This window comes from Telopea speciosissima, chromosome 4 (genome assembly GCF_018873765.1).
Source record: "Telopea speciosissima isolate NSW1024214 ecotype Mountain lineage chromosome 4, Tspe_v1, whole genome shotgun sequence".
In the NCBI taxonomy this organism is placed as follows: domain Eukaryota; kingdom Viridiplantae; phylum Streptophyta; class Magnoliopsida; order Proteales; family Proteaceae; genus Telopea; species Telopea speciosissima.
Genome location: NC_057919.1, coordinates 9,783,598 through 9,802,786, shown reverse-complemented (window position 1 = coordinate 9,802,786; position 19,189 = coordinate 9,783,598). Strand labels below are relative to the sequence as shown.

The 19,189-nt window shown below is 40.0% G+C and overlaps 2 protein-coding genes and 1 pseudogene across 2 annotated transcripts in view; all 3 read right to left on the bottom strand.

Annotated features, from left to right (window-relative positions):
• LOC122658567 overlaps nucleotides 1–14,125 on the bottom strand; it is an 86,181-nt gene extending 72,056 nt beyond the window's left edge. The window contains exon 1 of the mRNA XM_043853580.1: nucleotides 14,079–14,125. The gene's annotated coding sequence lies outside the window, so the exon portion shown is untranslated. The remainder of the gene's footprint in view (nucleotides 1–14,078) is intronic.
• LOC122658316 (polyol transporter 5-like) lies at nucleotides 6,119–7,798 on the bottom strand. The gene is made up of 2 exons (XM_043853238.1): nucleotides 7,657–7,798; nucleotides 6,119–7,518 (listed from the first exon to the last, which is right to left on the bottom strand). Exons 1-2 carry the CDS (start codon nucleotides 7,796–7,798, stop codon nucleotides 6,119–6,121), a joined length of 1,542 nt encoding a protein of 513 aa, XP_043709173.1.
• On the bottom strand, nucleotides 11,580–13,152 carry LOC122658315 (annotated as a pseudogene).
• Nucleotides 14,126–19,189: the final 5,064 nt, after the last annotated feature.

Below are 19,189 nucleotides of genomic sequence, written 5' to 3'. Positions count from 1 at the left end.
CCATGGTGGATGGACCCATCCCTAAGTGGGTTCTTTTCTATTTGAAACCTGTGGGCAGACCCATTTAGTTAAGAGGCCCATTCAACTTGAGGGTCCATTTGACTCTATTTGACCCAAAGATGGGTTAACCCATTCCTGTACCCTAAATAAGACCATGGGTCAACCCATTAAGCCCTCTTGACCCATTTATCTTGGATCCACCCATTTAGCTATTTGACCCATTTAACTTAAAGTACCTATTTAGCTATTTGACCCATTTAACTTAAAGGACCCAAGCCCATTTTCTATAAATAAGACAAGGGGGGGGAGAAGCATTCATTTTCATTTCTTCTCCCATCTAACCTAAATCGTGGAGGAGAGAAAGAGGAGAGAAAGGAGAAAGAAGAAAGAAGAAAGAAGGAAAGAAGAAAGAAGGAAGGAGAAAAGGAGAAGGAGGAATGGAAAAGCTTAGTTGAAGGCTTGGAACCTCACCTTGTGGAGCCCTCTACGTAGAGCTTTTCTACATTGGAGAAGGTAAGCCATTGAAACCCACATCTCTTCATCTATTTTGAGTTTTGAGGTTTGGGAAATGGGAGAGATTCGACCTAGGGTTCTCTTGGAACCCAAGGAATCGATGGAACCTCTAAACCTAGACTGTGGTGGAGTTATTTCACTCCATTACAAGCCCTAAGCCTAAGTAATCTCTTTCCATTTAAGAAATTTAAGGTTTCTACCCTATTATGTCCTAATTTAGGTTCTCTTTGTTTTTCCTCTTAAATCCATGGGATTACATGGACCTAATGAGGTCTTAAAACCCTAATGGACCTAGGAGGAAGCTTTCTTGAAGCCTCCCTACCTTTAAACCTCTTGGAAAATGAATCCCTAGTGAGAAACCTTTTAATTTTCGGTTCTACAGGTATGTGGTTTTACATGTGGTTTCAGACCTGAGAAACCACACCTGCAACCACCCTTTGCAGAGACCTTCCTAAGCCCCTGGTTAGCTAGGATTTACATGTGGTTTCAGACCTGAGAAACCACACCTGCAACCACCCTTGGCAGAGACCTTCCTAAGCCCCTGGTTAGCTAGGATTTACATGTGGTTTCAGACCAGCAAGAAACCACCCTGAAATTACCTCCCTGAGAAGGCCCCTGTGAAGCTCGGATTTATGGGCGGTTTCAGTTTTAAACCACATCTGCAACCGACCTTGACTAAAACGTCTCCGAACCCCTGGTTTCCTAGGATTTACACTCGGGTTCGAGTTTTAAACCACATCTCGCAACCGACCTTGACTAAAACGTCTCCGAACCCCCGGTTTCCTAGGATTTACACTCGGTTTCGCTTTGAAACCACATCTGCAACCGACCTTGACTAAAACTGTCCTGAACCCCTGGTTTCCTAGGATTTGCATGTGATTGCAGAATTTGGGCATGAAACCACTCCTACAACCACTTTGTTTCTAAAACCTTATACTTAAGTGATTATGGAAGACCTTTTGGGGATCCTTTCCCTTCGCTCATTTAACCTTATTTCACTCTTTGTTTAGGTTAATATATTCATCTTGTGGCTTATTGCTTGATCGAGGCGACAACTGATAATCTTGGTGCTTGGCGTATACGTTGTGAGTGGGTTTGGTTGTTTGGGCTTAATATTATTATTATTGCATTGTATATTATGTCACCATTATAAATTATTAAGCATGCTTGTGCATATTGCATACTTTTATATATGAATGTTATGATGTTAATTGGAGATGCTTTACTTTGATGGGTCTCGGTGCCGGTGGGTGCCGGTGCCGAAACCCCGGATACTATATATATTTATGAAGAAATTATGTTGAATGTCATGTTGAATCTGTATGCGCCGTGCGTCTTGGTAACCGGCACTAAACAGATAAAAAGTTGATGCGCCCGGATTACCTCTCGGGACGATAGGACTTGCATGTAGTCGTGGCTAGGATTTTACACCCTTATGCTACGACCCTTACCAACAGGGGTTTAGGTGTTGGGTAATCGACACACCGGATTCGTGGAGGTGGGAGAGGCCATCATGGTAGTATTGGTTATCGTGGGTCCGCCACCGAGTGGTCTTGGAGGCTTCGATCGGCGTAGGTCCCAGGTGACAATTGAGGTTTCATTGTGGCGATAAGTTAAGTGACCCACAGTGTCTCCCGAGTTGTCACAGTAGCATATGCCATTGACTTAGTTGTGATGTTAGGTGGAAAATTTACTTAACATATGCATGCATCATTGGACTATGTGAATTGTGTGTTTGTGCATCCCCATCCCCTCACTGGCTCAGTGGAGAGCTAACCCCCTCGTGTACACAATTTTTAGATTATGATGCAGGTACGGAGGAGCCGGAAGCTATGTTAGAGGAACATGGCAACGGGTGTCCTTGTGACGATTGCGCCTACGGGCCGTGAGAATTCTAGGGACTTGTTCCCCTTTTGTTTATTTTAGGGCGTAGGCCCATGTAAAAACATTTACTGTTATACCCTTGTTAATCATTATTAGATGGTAATGAAAAATGGATTATCTACAGTATTTATCATCTAGGCTTTGATCATCTTGTAACTATTGATTTTATACGCTTCCGCAAAACTACTGATCATTTGGAATGTAATATTTCCCTTTCCGCACTCTGATATTATATTGTTTTAATATTAGTTATGACTGTGCGTTGGGACACTGTGTCAGTGATCCTGGCAGCTTAGTAGGATGACAAGCGTTGTCCTAGTCACCCCTTATAATGTATTTTATCCCTTGTTGGGATGGGGGCGTGACACCAGTGGCTACTCTGCTTTCTGGGTTTGTTGAACATCGTCATCCAGAATTGGGTTTTAATGGAGAGAAAAAGGGATTCGATCGGTGGAGGGAATGGAAGGTCAAAGAGATGATGGGATTTGTGGTGTTGTGAGGTGGAGGGTTTAAAATAGGTTAATAAATTGATGAAAAAAAGGGGATCAGGATTTGGGGGTTTTGTTCAACGAAGATGAAGAGGGGGGAGGATGTAGATGATGGCGGAAACTGGGGTCTTGGTCACGATGGTTTCAGGCTTCAGATGGGAGAAGAAATACGAAGTGAAGAAGAGAAAGGGGTTAGAAGAAGAAGAAGATGGAAAACCCATTCCAATTGTAGAATCGAAAAGGGCAAGAAAGGGGAAGAACTATCGGTCCAAGAAGAACAACCCTTGAGAAGAAGAATCGTGTAAAGGAGGTTGAAAGAGGAGGTTGCAGCGCCGGTCAATTCATCTTGAATGGGGAAGTTTCCAAAGGATATCATTGGCATTACAAAATTTTGGTTTTACCTACCTTCTTTTTTATTTACTTTTTGTTGCCATTCAATTTCTATCATTTTTTTGGAGATCTTTAGACCTTCAACCTTGTTATCATGACCTTCAATATATTTGCAAGTGTTAGAGTTGGTTAGGAATCTTAGGATGTTTTTTCCCTGTTAAAGTTTGTTTCCAAGTTTACTAGTTGGGTTTTCTTCTTTTAAATAGCTTGTATTAGGATGAGAGCAGTGGCATGCCTTTCCTTCTCTTTATTCTTTTGGCTTTGTAGATAATGGGAGCAATGAAAAAGAGAGTCCACAACAGCTTAAAGGGGTAGTAGCTATGGAGGAGACTGTTAGGTTTTTTGCACCAATTAGAGGCTACCCATCCTGGCTCTGGTTTTGCTAATCCGGCTCAACATTCAGCTCTGCTATTATTTATGAAAGTAATCTCTGATTGCTCAAGGTGGTTAGGGAACCCTGTTGTTACATAGGGGTGTCAAACAGTCATTTTGGTATGGTTTTGAATGGTGTGAATCGATTTTTGACATGCACCGATCTAAAAGTTGTAAATAAGCATGACTTTAGTGGCTCCACTGATAAAGTACTATTTGATGGGTCTTTAGCTCAAATTGGTAGAGCACTTGGAACATGAGCATGTTCCAAGAGGATGGTGGTTCGAGTCCACCAAGGCCTTCTTTATTCAACTGTTCATAGCATAGTCAGTTATGCTACTAATCCACACAAGAACCCAATTTTAATGGCATCTTTAAAATTTGACATATTTTTATACTTACTTTGGTTATGTTAATGAGATATTTTAATGTTATGCTAAGGTTGGTAAGAAAAGGATTTGACAAGTCTTTTTTTGGTATAATTGACAAAGAAATGGCATTATCGTAATTAATATCAAATATGAAAGATATTTTAATTACAATGTTTATTTTAACATTTATTATCTAAAGTACATTATTCAAGACAAATATTATAAAAGTTGGTCACATTACATGTTCCCAGAAACAGATTTTATCAAGCACCAACGGTGTTCCAATTGTCTTCTGGAAATGTTTCCAGAGCAGGTTTACCAAACGGGTAAAAAATGGTTTCTCAGCAAAGAAAATGAAAAAAAACTATGCTGAGAAACAAAAAAATGTTTGGGTGTTCCCAACACATTTCCAAACCAGAAACACCTGGTAAGGATATCAAGCGGTGCCAAGGTTTTCCTTGTTTCGTCAAAACGTGTTTTTGTGTTTTTTTTTTTTTTACCCAGTCTGTTTCACTGGCACATAAAAACAGATCGATGCACCCAAACGGTAGATTCTGTTTTGCTGTGCTACTATTCCGTTTTTCTGTGACAGTAGCACAGAAAAACACCAAAAACAAGAAACATAAGTGTTACCAAACGGGCCCTAAGTGAAAATTGTTTATTAAATAGTGCAGTTTTAATTTTGAAATGATAAGTTATCAGTTTTATATCAATTAAAATTGATTAGGATCAGTATACTATCGAACTTTTATATGCATTAAATATAATAAATTTATACCATGTAAATTAATTTAAGGGAGAGGGTTCTCTGCCCATCAGCATGACCCATGCATCAGCATGGGAGCTGACCACAATGCATACGAAAGCATCAACAGGGTGCAGGATTTTCACATTCATGGAGTGGGCAGTCATCTCACCTCCCTTTGTGTCTGCGTAGGTGCAGGTGCCAGGTTGGGATATTTTTCCATTCATTTAAACTTTTTTTTCCCTTAAACTAATTTGGATCAAGATGTGATTCAAACCCAACAGCATCAGATTTCTTTATTGAGTTTAAAAAATAGGTTCTTTCCCATTTGGACCAAGATTTTAAAGATGAGGGGGTGTAAATGAAGATAGGCCATAGTTGAGGGGGGTGTCTCTATATTTTTTCTTTATTATTATTATTAAAAAAAAGGGAGAATAGTGGATGTTTCCTTTCAAAGGATGACTATTTGAAAAGAACAGAGCCCAGCGGATTCCCTTCTGCTGACATGTTTGTTGACTATTTCCACTCAATCACATCCATTTATTTTAGCAATCAAAATGTAAAATTCTTCTCCCATGGTCCTCAATTCTTTTAGATGCTCCCATTTGAGTAAAAGATCCTCATCAAAAAAAAAAAATATTTTTGAGTAAAAGAGATTTTTTATACAATTCAAATGCAGAGATTTCTCCATACAAAAACCAGTTTTTAGAACGGATAATAGGGTTATAGTCCACTTTTCTAAGATTGTATTACTGGGAAAAACTGTCATTACAAATTTATAATGCAACCATATATTTTAATTTCTATAAAAATACATATATAGCCCTAAAAATTTTTCTGGCAAGGTAGGACGATTCTTACAGGCCGTCGGCCCCTATGGCCTCTTAATAATTATTCGGAATCAATAAAGAACACTAATCGGTCACGCAGTGTGGCATGTACCTGCACCCGAACACAGCCACACACAAAATGACTAACACACTCCTTGAAAGGGTGAAAAGAACCAAGGGTACACCGATCTGCTTAAATCAGCATGATTAATTGAGAATTACATACGGGAATCATATCGCAACAAGCCATCATTTTTTTTTTTTTTTGGTGGGGTAGAACAGGAAACCACATCCCCTGTTGTTACAGCACGGCGCTGTAGCACATCGTGCGGTGCAGCAGAGGCCATGTGGCACAACAAGCCCCACATGGTGCACATGGCCTCTGCTGCACCGCACGATGCGCTACAGCACCGTGCTATAACAACAAAGGATAAAAATCCGGTAGAACAAGCAGCCATAATTAAGAATTCCCTCAAACTTAGAAAATATCCCTTCAAGTTTCCAAATTAAGTACTGTATATTACATTAATTTTGGTTTTCTGCAACATCATTATCCTTCTTCATGGACTTTTTCCACTTAAACATACTCGTACTAAACAATCCTTCCATTTCTTCTAAGGTTTTCCCCCGCGTCTCTGGTAGGGATGCGTAGAAAAACATCCATGCTCCTGCGGTTATCCCTGCGAACATAAAAAATGTCCCTTCGATGGTGAGGGCCTTGTACAGTGACAAGAACGTCATGCCTAAAAGCCCACTCATCAATCTGTTCGCCGCCACACCTATGCTCACACCCTGCGCCCGCAGCCGTACAGGTAATATCTCCGAACCATACACCCAAGGAATGGGCCCAAACCCTATCGAGAATGAAGCTACGAACAACAACGTCATAGCCACACACAAAACTATGGCCCACATAGGCGGCTTCTCCGAATGATCAACCACCATTAAAGCAGATGCTAATCCCAACAAACACACGATCACACCTCCTACACTTGTAAGAAGCAGCGGCCGCCGTCCGATCCTGTCCACTAGAAACGTAGCCACCAAGACGAACATTGTCTTACAAATTCCAACGGCCACAGTCGCTCCCAACATATCACTCTTTTTCTTAATCCCGGCCTGCTGAAAGATGCGTGGGCTGTACAACACTAAAGCATCTATCCCTGATGCTTGCGCGAAGAAGAATAAACTAACGGATATGATTAAGACACGACGAACAGATGGTGTTGGTCGGAGGAGTTCCTTCCATACACCTTCACCATTGTTGTGTTTGGGTACGGTTACTACGTCGTCCACAATATTTTTTGATATTCCAACGGCGGTCTTGATCTCGGCGAGTCTTAACTCGGCTTCTTCCTTGGAATCACATGTTTTAATGAGTACTTGCCTAGCTTTACCGAGTTGACCCTGTAAAACGAGCCAACGCGGTGACTCGGGCATGACGAGTATCCCAAATGCTAATAACAACGAAGGAATCCCTCCAACTCCAAGCATGAGTCGCCAACTGAGGTTTGCGGGAAGACCAGCGAAGGCGATGTTGGAGACGTAGCCAAGTAAGACTCCGGAATTGATGAAGACTTCAGGGAAGGATGTTAAAAAGCCTCGAGCAGTCGCCGGAGCAATCTCAGCGGTATAAACCGGAGCGATCATGAGAGCAAAACCGACGCCGATTCCGGCGACAATTCGACCCACCAAGAGCCATCCGAAATTTGGAGCTAGACCCATAAATATAGCTCCAGCGAAGAAGATTACAGAAGCAAAGACGATGGTGTAGCGACGACCGATCCAATCGGAGATCCGTCCAGCAAAGGCAGAGCCGAGTAGGGAGCAGATGTTGATGATTCCGACTAGAATTTCTATTTGTGGGTCGGATATCTTTAGATCTTCTTTGATGAAAATTGCGGCTCCGCTCATAACACCAGTATCTGAATGAATGAATGAATGAATGAATGAATGAATGAATGAATTAAGAATGAATTAAGAGGAAGGAGAAGCAGAGACAGAAATTAGAGAAGAAAGCAGAAACAAAAACCAGAAACAGAAACAGGGAGTGTTAGACGTACCGTAGCCTAGTAAAATAGAAACCGTTGAAGCTAAAATTGCAGAAACCATAGAATATGTGTTACTCTTCCGTTTGCCCTGCTGCTGCAATTCAAGTGGGGGCACGGCAGAAACGCCACTGTTGAGAACTCCTCCTTCACCCATGTCTTTCAGCTCTCAAACTTTTTGAGAGAGGGACAAGGGCAGAGAAGAGGAGTAATAGAATTCTCTGAATCCATTTCATGCTTGGATCGATCAATAAGTAGTACTATGCTACACTAAAAATAGAAATCCAACTAGATCCCAATTTACATGGCATTATTAGTAAACAAATCTCTTACAATAGATGTGAGTCTTCTCATCTGTGATAGGTGATTACCGATACCAATATGGATCACCCATTAACAAAAGCACAGTTATCTTCTTTCTTTGTATCTTGTAGTTTTATTTGTATTCCACGGGAGATTAACAGCGTGGCTGACTCCTTGGCTAGGAGGGCACTGTCATTAACATGCACTATTGATTGGCCCATTTCCATTCCATGGCTGCTTGAGATGTGTTCATTCTCCCTGCCATGAGCTTGCATGTTTTATCCTAATAAATTCGTACTTATTTACCAAAAAACAAAGAGATAAAGATAATGTCTAAATATAGTGATTGTTAAGGAAACAGATATGTAATTTGTAATTCAAATTCAAAAGTCCAATTAGGTCTATCTAGCTGTTGTAAACTTATCCATAACCAACTCTGGTTATCCGTTTGTAACAAACTCATTTTCAAATTCAAAATACAAGTCTATAAAGATCAACGCAAACCCATCTTCAAGGGCAAGCGAAGTTCCTCACAAACTCTATCGTTTACCTTCATAATGTCTATAACTCCTCCTCCTAACCGTTTGCTGTATTTCAAAGTCAAATATAGACATAATGTCTGTAACTCCTCATAACCGTTTGCGGTATTTCAAAGTCAAATTTAATCATAATGTCTAAGACTCAATCTATCCCTTGGAGAGACAGACCCAACTGTAATATCTCTACAAAATAGGAAACCAACCTCGTCCATTAATGTGAATGGAATGTAAAACAGTACCTGTGCTTGATAATTCAAATATCTTCTTAATTTCTTAATTAATACTTCTAACATACATCCTCCTCCACTTTCAGGTCAGCGCAACGCATTAATTAGTATCAACCCTAGCTAGCTAACCTTACCCCTGCTCGAGCAAGATGCTCGGGCAGGGGTAGGGCAGTCTTTTCACCACGTGCTGTGTCTAAAGCGCATGGTGCAGTACAGGCAGCTTGGCAGTAGAGGGATCCGACCCCAAAAACAAGGCATAACCCAGCAAACATCCTCTGTAAATGAGCCCTACAATTCAGATGGCTGTGATTTTAAAGCAAGATAAATTGGTCTCTCCCCCCCCCCCCCTCTCCCCTCCTCTCTCTTCTTAATGCCAGACCCTCAATTGATGGGTAAACCTCGAATCACAGTGGTCAACTGGATATCAACCTACATCTGATTATGCATAGATCTTACAGAACCTTTTAAATCTTCAACTGCTGCAAGCAATAACTAATACAGCTGGCTGCTGAGGAAGGAGAAAAATGTTGAAGGTTACCAAATTCTTGTTGCACAATTTTTCCTTGCCCATTTTGCTCAGTATTATGAGACATGCTTCTATGGGACTATTCTCATTTTTGTTGTCTATTTCATTAAAATTTTCCTGCACTGGCAGGAAGCAGAAACTGTTCCAACCAGTCTCATGCCAATGCACATATATCCAACTTTGCTGCATCCGTTGGAAGCCAAAGAAACAGTTGGAGACAATAATTGATAGAAATAGTCTCAAGTAGAGATCAACATTCCAGAACAGAGCCCAATGGATTCCCTTCTGCTTACATTTTTGTTGACTATTTCCACCCAATCACTTCCATTTATTTCATTACAATTTACTTTACCAATCAAAATGTTAGTATTCACTTCAGATCTAACTAAACGGAGCCTAAACCTACAAAAATTCTTCTCCCACAGACCACATTTTGCAGTTCTCAATTCTTTTAGATGCTCCCATCTGAGTAAAAGAGCTTTTCTATGCAATTCAAATGCACAGATTTCTCCATACAAAAACCAGTTTCCAGAACTATCCTTAAAAAAATATCTTGGTTGGTGACAAGATTAAAAGCAACAGATGTTGAGTCCTCAACCCAACCTCTTCAAATGCACTTTCACATCCTCAATGAGTGTATTATATTTCCTACTGCAACTCAAAACCTAAGTTGAAAAAAGAAGGGTGGAGGTTTTGTTCAGACCATGTATCCTTATGTGGTCTGCACACATTTGCTATGTGGCAGCTTGGATGGGGCTCAAATATTATGGAGAGACGGACCCCAAGATTTTCTGCTCCCATGTCAAGTTTCAGCTTGAATGTAGTTTTCCAAGTGGCAAAACAAAGCATTGAAAATTTTGGGACTACCAAAATGGTGGTTTGCCATTACATGGGAGGGTAAATAATTGAATTTGAGGCTGAAATTTAACACACACAGACAATCCAGATCATTCCCTAGATATCCACCAGGCAGAATTGTCACATCATCCAGTCACATGGCACAACTAAGTCTGCAGACCACGTAAGGTTTTGTTGTCAATGCAGATCACAAAACCTTTTGCCCAAAAGGGTTATAAAAGAAAAAGATACATAATTACCAAGAAAAATGTAGATCTCATATGAGTAGAAACTTTATGGGGAAATAACTCAACTCAACCTTTACCCCAACTAAATGGATCCTTTTTCTCCAATTAGCTCTATTCAAAGCCATACTTGTTACAAGTCCTAAGCTAGGCATGTCTTTCCTCATCAGTTATCCTAGTCTCATTTTGGGCCTACCCTTGGCTCTTTTAGCTCTTTCAATCTGAATGCAGTCACTCCTCAAATCCCCTTACTGTCTCGTTTATTAATGGAACAATCCAGTACTGGATTTTAGCGAGACGGTTCCCGATTCTAGTCCCAAATTGACACCCTTAATCGTGGATGGGGGGTTGGTTACATTGATTATTCATAGACACAAAAATAAAATCTCCTATATTGACTCAACTACTAAGACTTTCCTAACTAGACCACTAACTTACTAAGGACTCTAAATTTCTTAAACTTACTCAACTTAGGATAAGATAATAATTTTTGTGCACCCTCCTTAAAACTCCACCTTTGGGCTTTACATTTCACAGCCCATTAAAACAATGAAACCCAAAAACTAAGACCCAACCCAACTATACTAAAACTTGGCCCAAATTTAAACCAAACCAAAGGATACAACATAACCAAAGAGAACAAGCCCTGGTTACAACCTGATAGCCAAATATCCAAAGGATAAAAACCTCAAACTTTAGGGAAACAATTATTTCAGTTCCACATCCTATACAACATAACCAAAGAGAACAAGAAAAGATTAATTATATGCCCAAAAGTATTCAATGGAGCTTGTGCACTAAAACAATCCAGATTTCTCTACTTACCCACCCAAATCCAAGCTAAGCAATGGTGCATTAGGGAAATTTAGAAAGTGAGAAAGAATTGAAATTGAAATCATTCAGCATAATCCACTTCAAACAATCCTGATGCATACTAAAGCTAGAACTCCACTGCAAAAAAATTTATGTTCTGGACATGTTACTCTAGTTTATAGTCAGATTCAAGGTTCACAATTTGACACCTTTTAGCAAAGAAGCAAAAAGAAACATAATTCAAAGTCATTTATATTATTCTGAACTGTTCCACAGTTCATGATGGTTTTGGAATAGGAAAACTTATCCATCATCCCATTTCATGGTGGACTATAAAGACTTTGAAAAGTCAGAACCAAATGCGAAAATGAAACTATATCAATTCAAGAATTCCCTCAAACTTCATAAAAATCCCTTCAAAGTTCCAAATCAAGTACTACATATTACACTAAGTTTGGTTTTTTGCAACATCATTATCCTTCTTCATGGATGATTTCCACTTAAACGTACTTGTACTAAACAATCCATCCATTTCTTCTAAGGTTTTCCCCTGCGTCTCCGGTAGGAATGTGTAGAAAAATGTCCACGCTATTCCGGTTATTCCCGCGAACATGAAAAAAGTCCCTTCGATGGTGATGGCCTTGTATAGTGACAAGAACGTCATGCCTATAACCCCACTTGTCACCCTGTTCACCGCCACACCTATGCTCACACCCTGCGCCCGCAGCCGTACAGGGAATATCTCCGAACCATACACCCAAGCAATGGGCCCAAACCCAATCGAGAACGAAGCTACGAACAATAACGTCATAACCACACACAAAACTATGGCCCACATAAGCTGCTTCTCCGAATGATCAACCACCATTAAACTAGATGCTAATCCAACCAGAGACACGATCATACCTCCTACACTTGCAAGAAGCAGCGGCCGCCGTCCGATCCTGTCCAATAGAAACGTAGCCACCAAGACGAAAATTGTCTTACTAAATCCAACGGCCACAGTCGCTCCCAGCAGATCATTCTTCTTCTTAATCCCGGCCTTCTGAAAGATGCGTGGGCTGTACAACACTACAGCATCTATCCCCGACGCTTGCTGGAAGAAGAATACACCAACGGCTGCGATTAAGACACGACGAACAGATGGTGTTGGTCGGAGTAGGAGCTCCTTCCACACACCTTCACCACTGTTGTGTTTGGGTACGGTTACTACGTCGTCCACACAATTTTCCGGTATGCCAACGGCGGTCTTGATCTCGACGAGTCTTAACTCGGCTTCTTCCTTGGAATCACATGTCTTAATGAGTACTTGCCTAGCTTACCGAGTTGACCCTGTAAAACGAGCCAGCGCGGTGACTCGGGCACGATGAGTATCCCAAATGCTAATAACAACGAAGGAATCCCTCCAACTCCAAGCATGAGTCGCCAACTGAGGTGTACGGGAAGACCAGCGAAGGAGAAGTTGGAGATGTAGCCAAGTAAGACTCCGGTGTTGATGAAGACTTCAGGGAAGGATGTTAAAAAGCCTCGAGCAATCGCCGGAGCAATCTCAGCGGTATAAACCGGAGCAATCATGAGAGCAAAACCGACGCCGACTCCGGCGACAATTCGACCCACCATGAGCCATGCGAAATCTGGAGCTAGACCCATAAGTAAAGCTCCAGCGAAGAAGATTACAGAAGCAAATACGATGGTGTAGCGACGACCGATCCAATCGGAGATCCGTCCAGCAACGGCAGAGCCGAGTAGGGAGCAGACGTTGATGATTCCGACTAGAATTTCTATTTGTGTGTCGTTTATCTTTAGATCGTCTTTGATGAAAATTGCGGCTCCGCTCATAACACCAGTATCTGAATGAATGAATTAAGAAGAAGGAGAAGCAGAGACGAAATTAGAGAAGAAAGCAGAAACAAAAACCAGAAACAGAAACAGGGAGTGTTAGACGTACCGTAGCCTAGTAAAATAGAAACCATTGAAGCTAAAATTGCAGAAATCATAGCAAATGTGTTTCTCTTCCGTTTGCCCTGCTGCTGCAATTCAAGCGGGGGAACGGCAGAAACACCACTGTTGTGAATTCCTCCTTCAGCCATGACTTTTTGAGAGAGGGACGAGGGCAGAGTAGTGGAGTATTAGAATTCTCTGAATCCAGATCCTCTCCTGTGAAAATAGAGAAACCGAGAATGGGTAGATAGAAATATAGAATTTATATGAATTGAAGAGATTACAAAGAGCTATATTATAAAATAATAACTTGATCCAAAAGGAAATTAAAGAAAAACGATATGCTACACTAAAAGCAGTAATCGAACTACATCCCGATTTACATGGCATTATTCGTAAACAAATCGAACTACTCCAATAGATAGTGAGTCCTCTCATATGTGATTGGTTATTAGCGATACCAATATGGATCACCCAGTAACAAAATCACATCATCCCCACTCCTCAATTTTAGGCACAAGTCAAGTCACTCGATCAAGATGACGTTGGTCTTTGGCGACTGATACCAAATTAGGAAGCAAACTGAGATTGGGAAGTGGATAGAGATTGAAGCTGAATTTGATTTTGAATTTGAATGCTTGCCCCATCGTATGTGATAGGGTGCGTTACACAATAATACAACTATACAAGGTACAAGAGTTTGAGTTTTAGTTACACTCAACAATCTCCTATTATGTAGGATTAGGATAATCCTTGGACGATGGAACCTCTCCAACGTGTCAAATGACCCTGTCAAACCTTTTGAAATTTGAATCTTTGAATTTTCGTTCACAAATTCAAATATCTTCTTTCCTAATAAATACTCTTCTACTTTTCAGGGGCAAAGCATTAATTAGTATCAACCCTAGCTAGCTAAGCTTTATCTAACGGCAAGCTCCCATTAATCCCTTCTTCCATGGTAGCGCGCTGTCTTTCGATGATGATTCCAACTTCTAAGGAATTAAATGGATTCTAGATCTGGTTCTTCAGGACCTTGAATTGAAGCAGTAGTATCAATAGTAGTGATGGCCGGATGATAATATAAGAGAGAGCCATGAGAATGATGACACCCCACTCGCGATCACCACCATCACCTCCACTGTTCCTCCTCCTCCTCCTCCTCTCATGGCTTCATTCTCTACCAATCCAACCACCTAACTTTCAAACGTGACCTTCAGATTTGGGTCATGCAATTCCCCACCTCCCCAAAACCCTCCTTCCTCCCAAAACGAATTGAATGTGCTTCTCTATCCTTTAATTAGTCTCTACTCTGTTGTCGTTTTTGGGGGGTGAAAGAGTCAATTTATTCAAAGAGAAACTGACTGGTTGGTTTGACTCTAAGATTAAGAGTGATAGAAGAGTCATAAATGTAATTTTTATCCTAAATACAATGTCCGATATCATATCTTGTGAGATTAGTTTCTGTTAAGTTTTTTTTTTATAATATATATTCTAGGAAAAAAGTTTTATGTCCGGGGGTGCGGCCTACGCCAGCACTCCCATGAGTCTATCTCTCTCCTCCCCATGTGAAAAGACATCTCTGCCCCCTTATTTTGAGGAGGAGAGAGATAGACACATGGGAGTGCTGGCGTAGGCCACACTCCCAGACAGAGAACTACTTCCCTATATCCTATTAAGGTGAAAGAGGAAAGAGGAAGTCAATGCGCTAGTTTTAAGGCAGGTATCTGTTTCCCCTAAACTTCACAGCTCAAGAACTAGACCAGGGGAGAGTTAGTTTCTCACTATGGGTTCTACTCTCGCCTCAGTAATCTGAGGATTTCACAAAGATAAACAGTAGCCGAAGACAAAGGAAACGTCTATTCACTATGACTCTTGTCTAGGATGAAAAATCTACAATGTAAAGCATAAGGATACAGGAAACGAAATTCCTTAAGATCACACCATTGTTAAACTAAAGCTACGAAAGTAAAGATAAATAAAAAGTGCAAGTTTTGGGTATTTAATTGATGCCTTCTCTACATTCCTCCCTTGCTATTTATGTGATGAGCAGAATAACGAATTGATTGATTATCGCGCTAGCCACTATCTCCCACGCTTCCTGATTCTGCTCTAACTGTTTGCACGAAAATAACCACCTGGTCGATTATAACCGTCGGCGCTGATCGCTCGCAACTGCCACTTCCTCTTGACCGAGCACAGTAGACACGCCCCTTCTGCCCGAGCTCCGTGATCTTCGGTCAACATCCACTTTGGCTTCGTGACCGAAGATCTTGGGCGAAATTTGGGTGTAAACAATATCCTGGTTTTTAGGTATGTTGGGAATCGTGACATCAAGGAAAAGCCTGTTTTTAGGAATGAATGTGATATATCGAGTGAATTTCTAGGTGATTATCGTAGGAACGGACAATACCACGTTACAAAACCAATACCAGACCTGATCACTGCAACTGCACCAATATCAGTCAGGTATCGGGATCGGCAAGGTGCAAAACCGATGCAGATCGCCCGATACGGATGATCCAATTCAAATGGCTGGGATTTTAAAGTAAGATAAATTGGTCTCCCCTCCCCCTCCTCTCTCTTCTTAATGCTAGACCCTCAATTGATGGGGGGAACCTCAAATCACAATGGTCAAGTGGATATCAACCTACATCTGATTATGCATAGATCAGCAACATATACGCGCTTAGAGAACCATTTAAATCTACAACTGCTGCAAGCAATAACTAATACAGCATATTCTACATGCAAAGACTTTCACATTTTCAGATTTTCACTTGTGTCAATGGACAAGTCAGCAACCAAAGCCACTATGGAAAAGAATCCTTGGGTAATTACTATTTCCCCATTACCAAACCTTGGCATATCAATCTGTTATTTAAACAAAAAAATTGATAAATAAATAAGTATTAAAAGAAATAGTTGGCAGTGGTAAAACAAATTTAAACACCCACACAGAGGCAGGAATGGTAGCTCAAGGTCTTTTAATCATGGTTTTTTTTCTTCTCTCTTCAATTGGTGGCTTTGATTTTGCTTCAACCCTTGTTCCATAACTGTTCATTAGAAATTGTATCAATTATCATCACTACAAAACCATTTTGAGTTTAAAATGAATTGATCTGGTCCAATATAGATTGCTGAATTAAAATTCAATCCCAAGTGACAAGACATTGGATGATCAAGAGGGCTCATTGATTTTCAGAAAGAATAGTGGATGTTTCCTTTTCGAAGGATGACGAACAAATCCTTCACAAGCTACAGTATATCAAAGGCAAAGCTCAAAGCCTCATACCATGAGAAGATGGATGCCCTTAGATAGTATTGGTTGCCTTTATAGGGCAGCCAACACGATGGAGTGGTGTACTTTTAAAATGCTGTAAGAAAATAGTAGTTACTATAGAATAAGAAATGATATAACTCAATGGAAAAACTAGACTCTGCTCAACCTAGCCTTATCCTAAGTACTTGGAACAGTAATATGAAACCCCTATTATGGCAATCCCCTGCATTAATGTTCATGTTTTCAGTTATTTCACAAGCACTGTCCTCTTTTATAACTTCAACCCAAGTCAATTCTGGCTTCTACTTGTCCTTTTAACACCTTGAAATTGAACCACACAGCTCCTACCTTCTTAATTTTACATGAAAACTTAACACAGCTGCTGAGGAAGGAGAGAAATGTTGAAGGTTACCAAATTCTTGTTGCACGTTTCTCCTTACTAGTAACTTCCACTGAAATAAGATAACTGGCACACCAAGACAGACAGTTTTCCTATATGCTGCCATACTGCCACTACATTGGATACTCTCTGTCATTCAGATCGGATTTTCAGCTTTATATGCAACCAAACTTTTTAGCCTTGCATAACTTAACTCCACCTCCAGAAGCTACCATAGATAACAGAGTCCTGCAACGGATGTTCGAGAAATAACCCCTTTCCAACATAGCAAAATATTTCCTAGAGATATACAGTTACCCAGCATACTTTAAAAACATTTAGAAAGTGAGTGTTACTTATACAGATATAATGGCCTCATTAGGTGTGGGTTACCCCAAAACATGTAAGCAGAAGGGAATCCATTGTGCTCTGTTCTGGAATGTTAATCTCTACTTGACTATTTCTATCAATTATTGTCTCCAACTGTTTCTTTGGCTTCCAAACAATGCAGCAAAGTTGGATATATGTGCATTGGCTTGAGGCTGGTTGGAAAATTTTTAATGAAATAGACAAGAAGGATGAGAATTTAACAACAATGGAAACCGATTTTGTATAGCCCTTGCTGTGAATCTAGCTAGATATGCCCATACCAAAAAGTCTGTATATCACTTGGTTTCCTAGTAATATTATTCTCTTTTATCACCAAAAAATAAAAACAAGCATGAGAATATTCCCATGGAAGCATGTCCATAAAGCTGAGCAAAATGTGCAGACATCTGTTCATTCCATACATCCAGTTGGGAATACATAATCATAAAACAGATTAATGCATGTATTCATGGAATTAATAAAGACCTGTAATACAATTTTGCTTAGAAATCATCTGATGGGTGATAACATTAAGGCTCCATTTGGTTAAAGTGAAGTAAATTGAATTAAAAAGAAATCAATTGAAATGAAAAGGAAAATATAAAAGGAATTTTTCAATAGGATGTTGATTGGAAGTAAAGTTGATGTAGAGCGAAAGGAAAAACAAGTGGGCCTCAAAACAGAGAGAGTAGGAAATGAAAAATTTTCAGTTGTGTCTCTGCATAAAATAATTAATGATCATTTTAGCTTAAATTTTAACCAACAATGGAAAAAAATGTGGAATACCATGCAATTTGATATTGATGTAAACTGTGTTGATTCTACTTTACTTTTGACTATTTCCACTCAATCACTTCCATTTATTTCATTACAATTTACTTTATCAATCAAAATGTTATTCACTTCAGATCTAACTAAACGGAGCCTAAACCTATAAAAATTCTTCTCTCACAAACCACATATTGCAGTCCTCAATTCTTTTAGATGCTCCCATCTGAGTAAAAGAGCTTTTCTATGCAATTCAAATGAACAGATTTCTCCACACAAAAACCAGTTTCCAGAACTATCCTTAAAAATATCTTGGTTGGTGACAACATTAAAAGCAACAGATGTTGCGTCCTAAATCCAACCTCTTCAAGTGCACTTTCACATCCTCAATGAGTGTATTATATTTCCCACTGCAACTCAAAACCTAAGTTGAAAAAAGAAGGGTGGAGGTTTTGTCCAGACCATGTATCCTTAGATGGTCTGCACACATTTGCTATGTGGCAGCTTGGATGGGGCTCAAATATTGTAGGGAGGTGGACCCCAAGATTTTCTGCTCCCATATCAAGTTTCAGCTTGAATGTAGTTTGCCAAGTGGCAAAACAAAGCATTGAAAATCTTGGGACTACCAAAAGGGTGGTTTGCCATTACATGGGAGGGTAAATAACTGAATTTGAGGCTGAAATTTAACACACACGGACAATCCAGATCATTCCCTAGATATCCACCAGGCAGAATTGCCACATCATCCAGTCACATGGCACAACTAAGTCTACAGACCACGTAAGGTTTTGTTGTCAATGCATATCACAAAACCTTTTGCCCAAAAGGGTTAAAAAACAGAAAAAGATACATGATTACCAAGAAAAATGTAGATCCCATTGTAGACATTTGATTTTTGTCACCCCTTTCTGGCGATGACGATACACGGAGTGCCGGCAATCTCTGTCTCAGACACGCAAAAATTAAAAAGAGAATGTGTGGACTTGGCCCATGGAAAAGCCCATTGGTGCCAAGTCCATAAGAGGGTGCCACATGACATCTAAAGGGAATAAGAAAGAAGGGTAAAAAGGAAAAAAACACAATAAAACCTAAACCTATTAAAGGGAAGGGTAAAAAAGAGAAATAAAAAAAGAAGAAAATCTAAACATAAAAAAGAGAGGATAAAATAGAAAAATCATCTAAAAGATATATCTAAAACCTAAAAAATGGGGGTAAGATGGTAAAAACACCTAAAACCCTGAAAAGAATGAGCTATGTGCTTGAGAGGGTAAACTAATAAAAAGGCCTAGCGTAAAAAGAGAAAGAGGAGAGAATGTTTAGA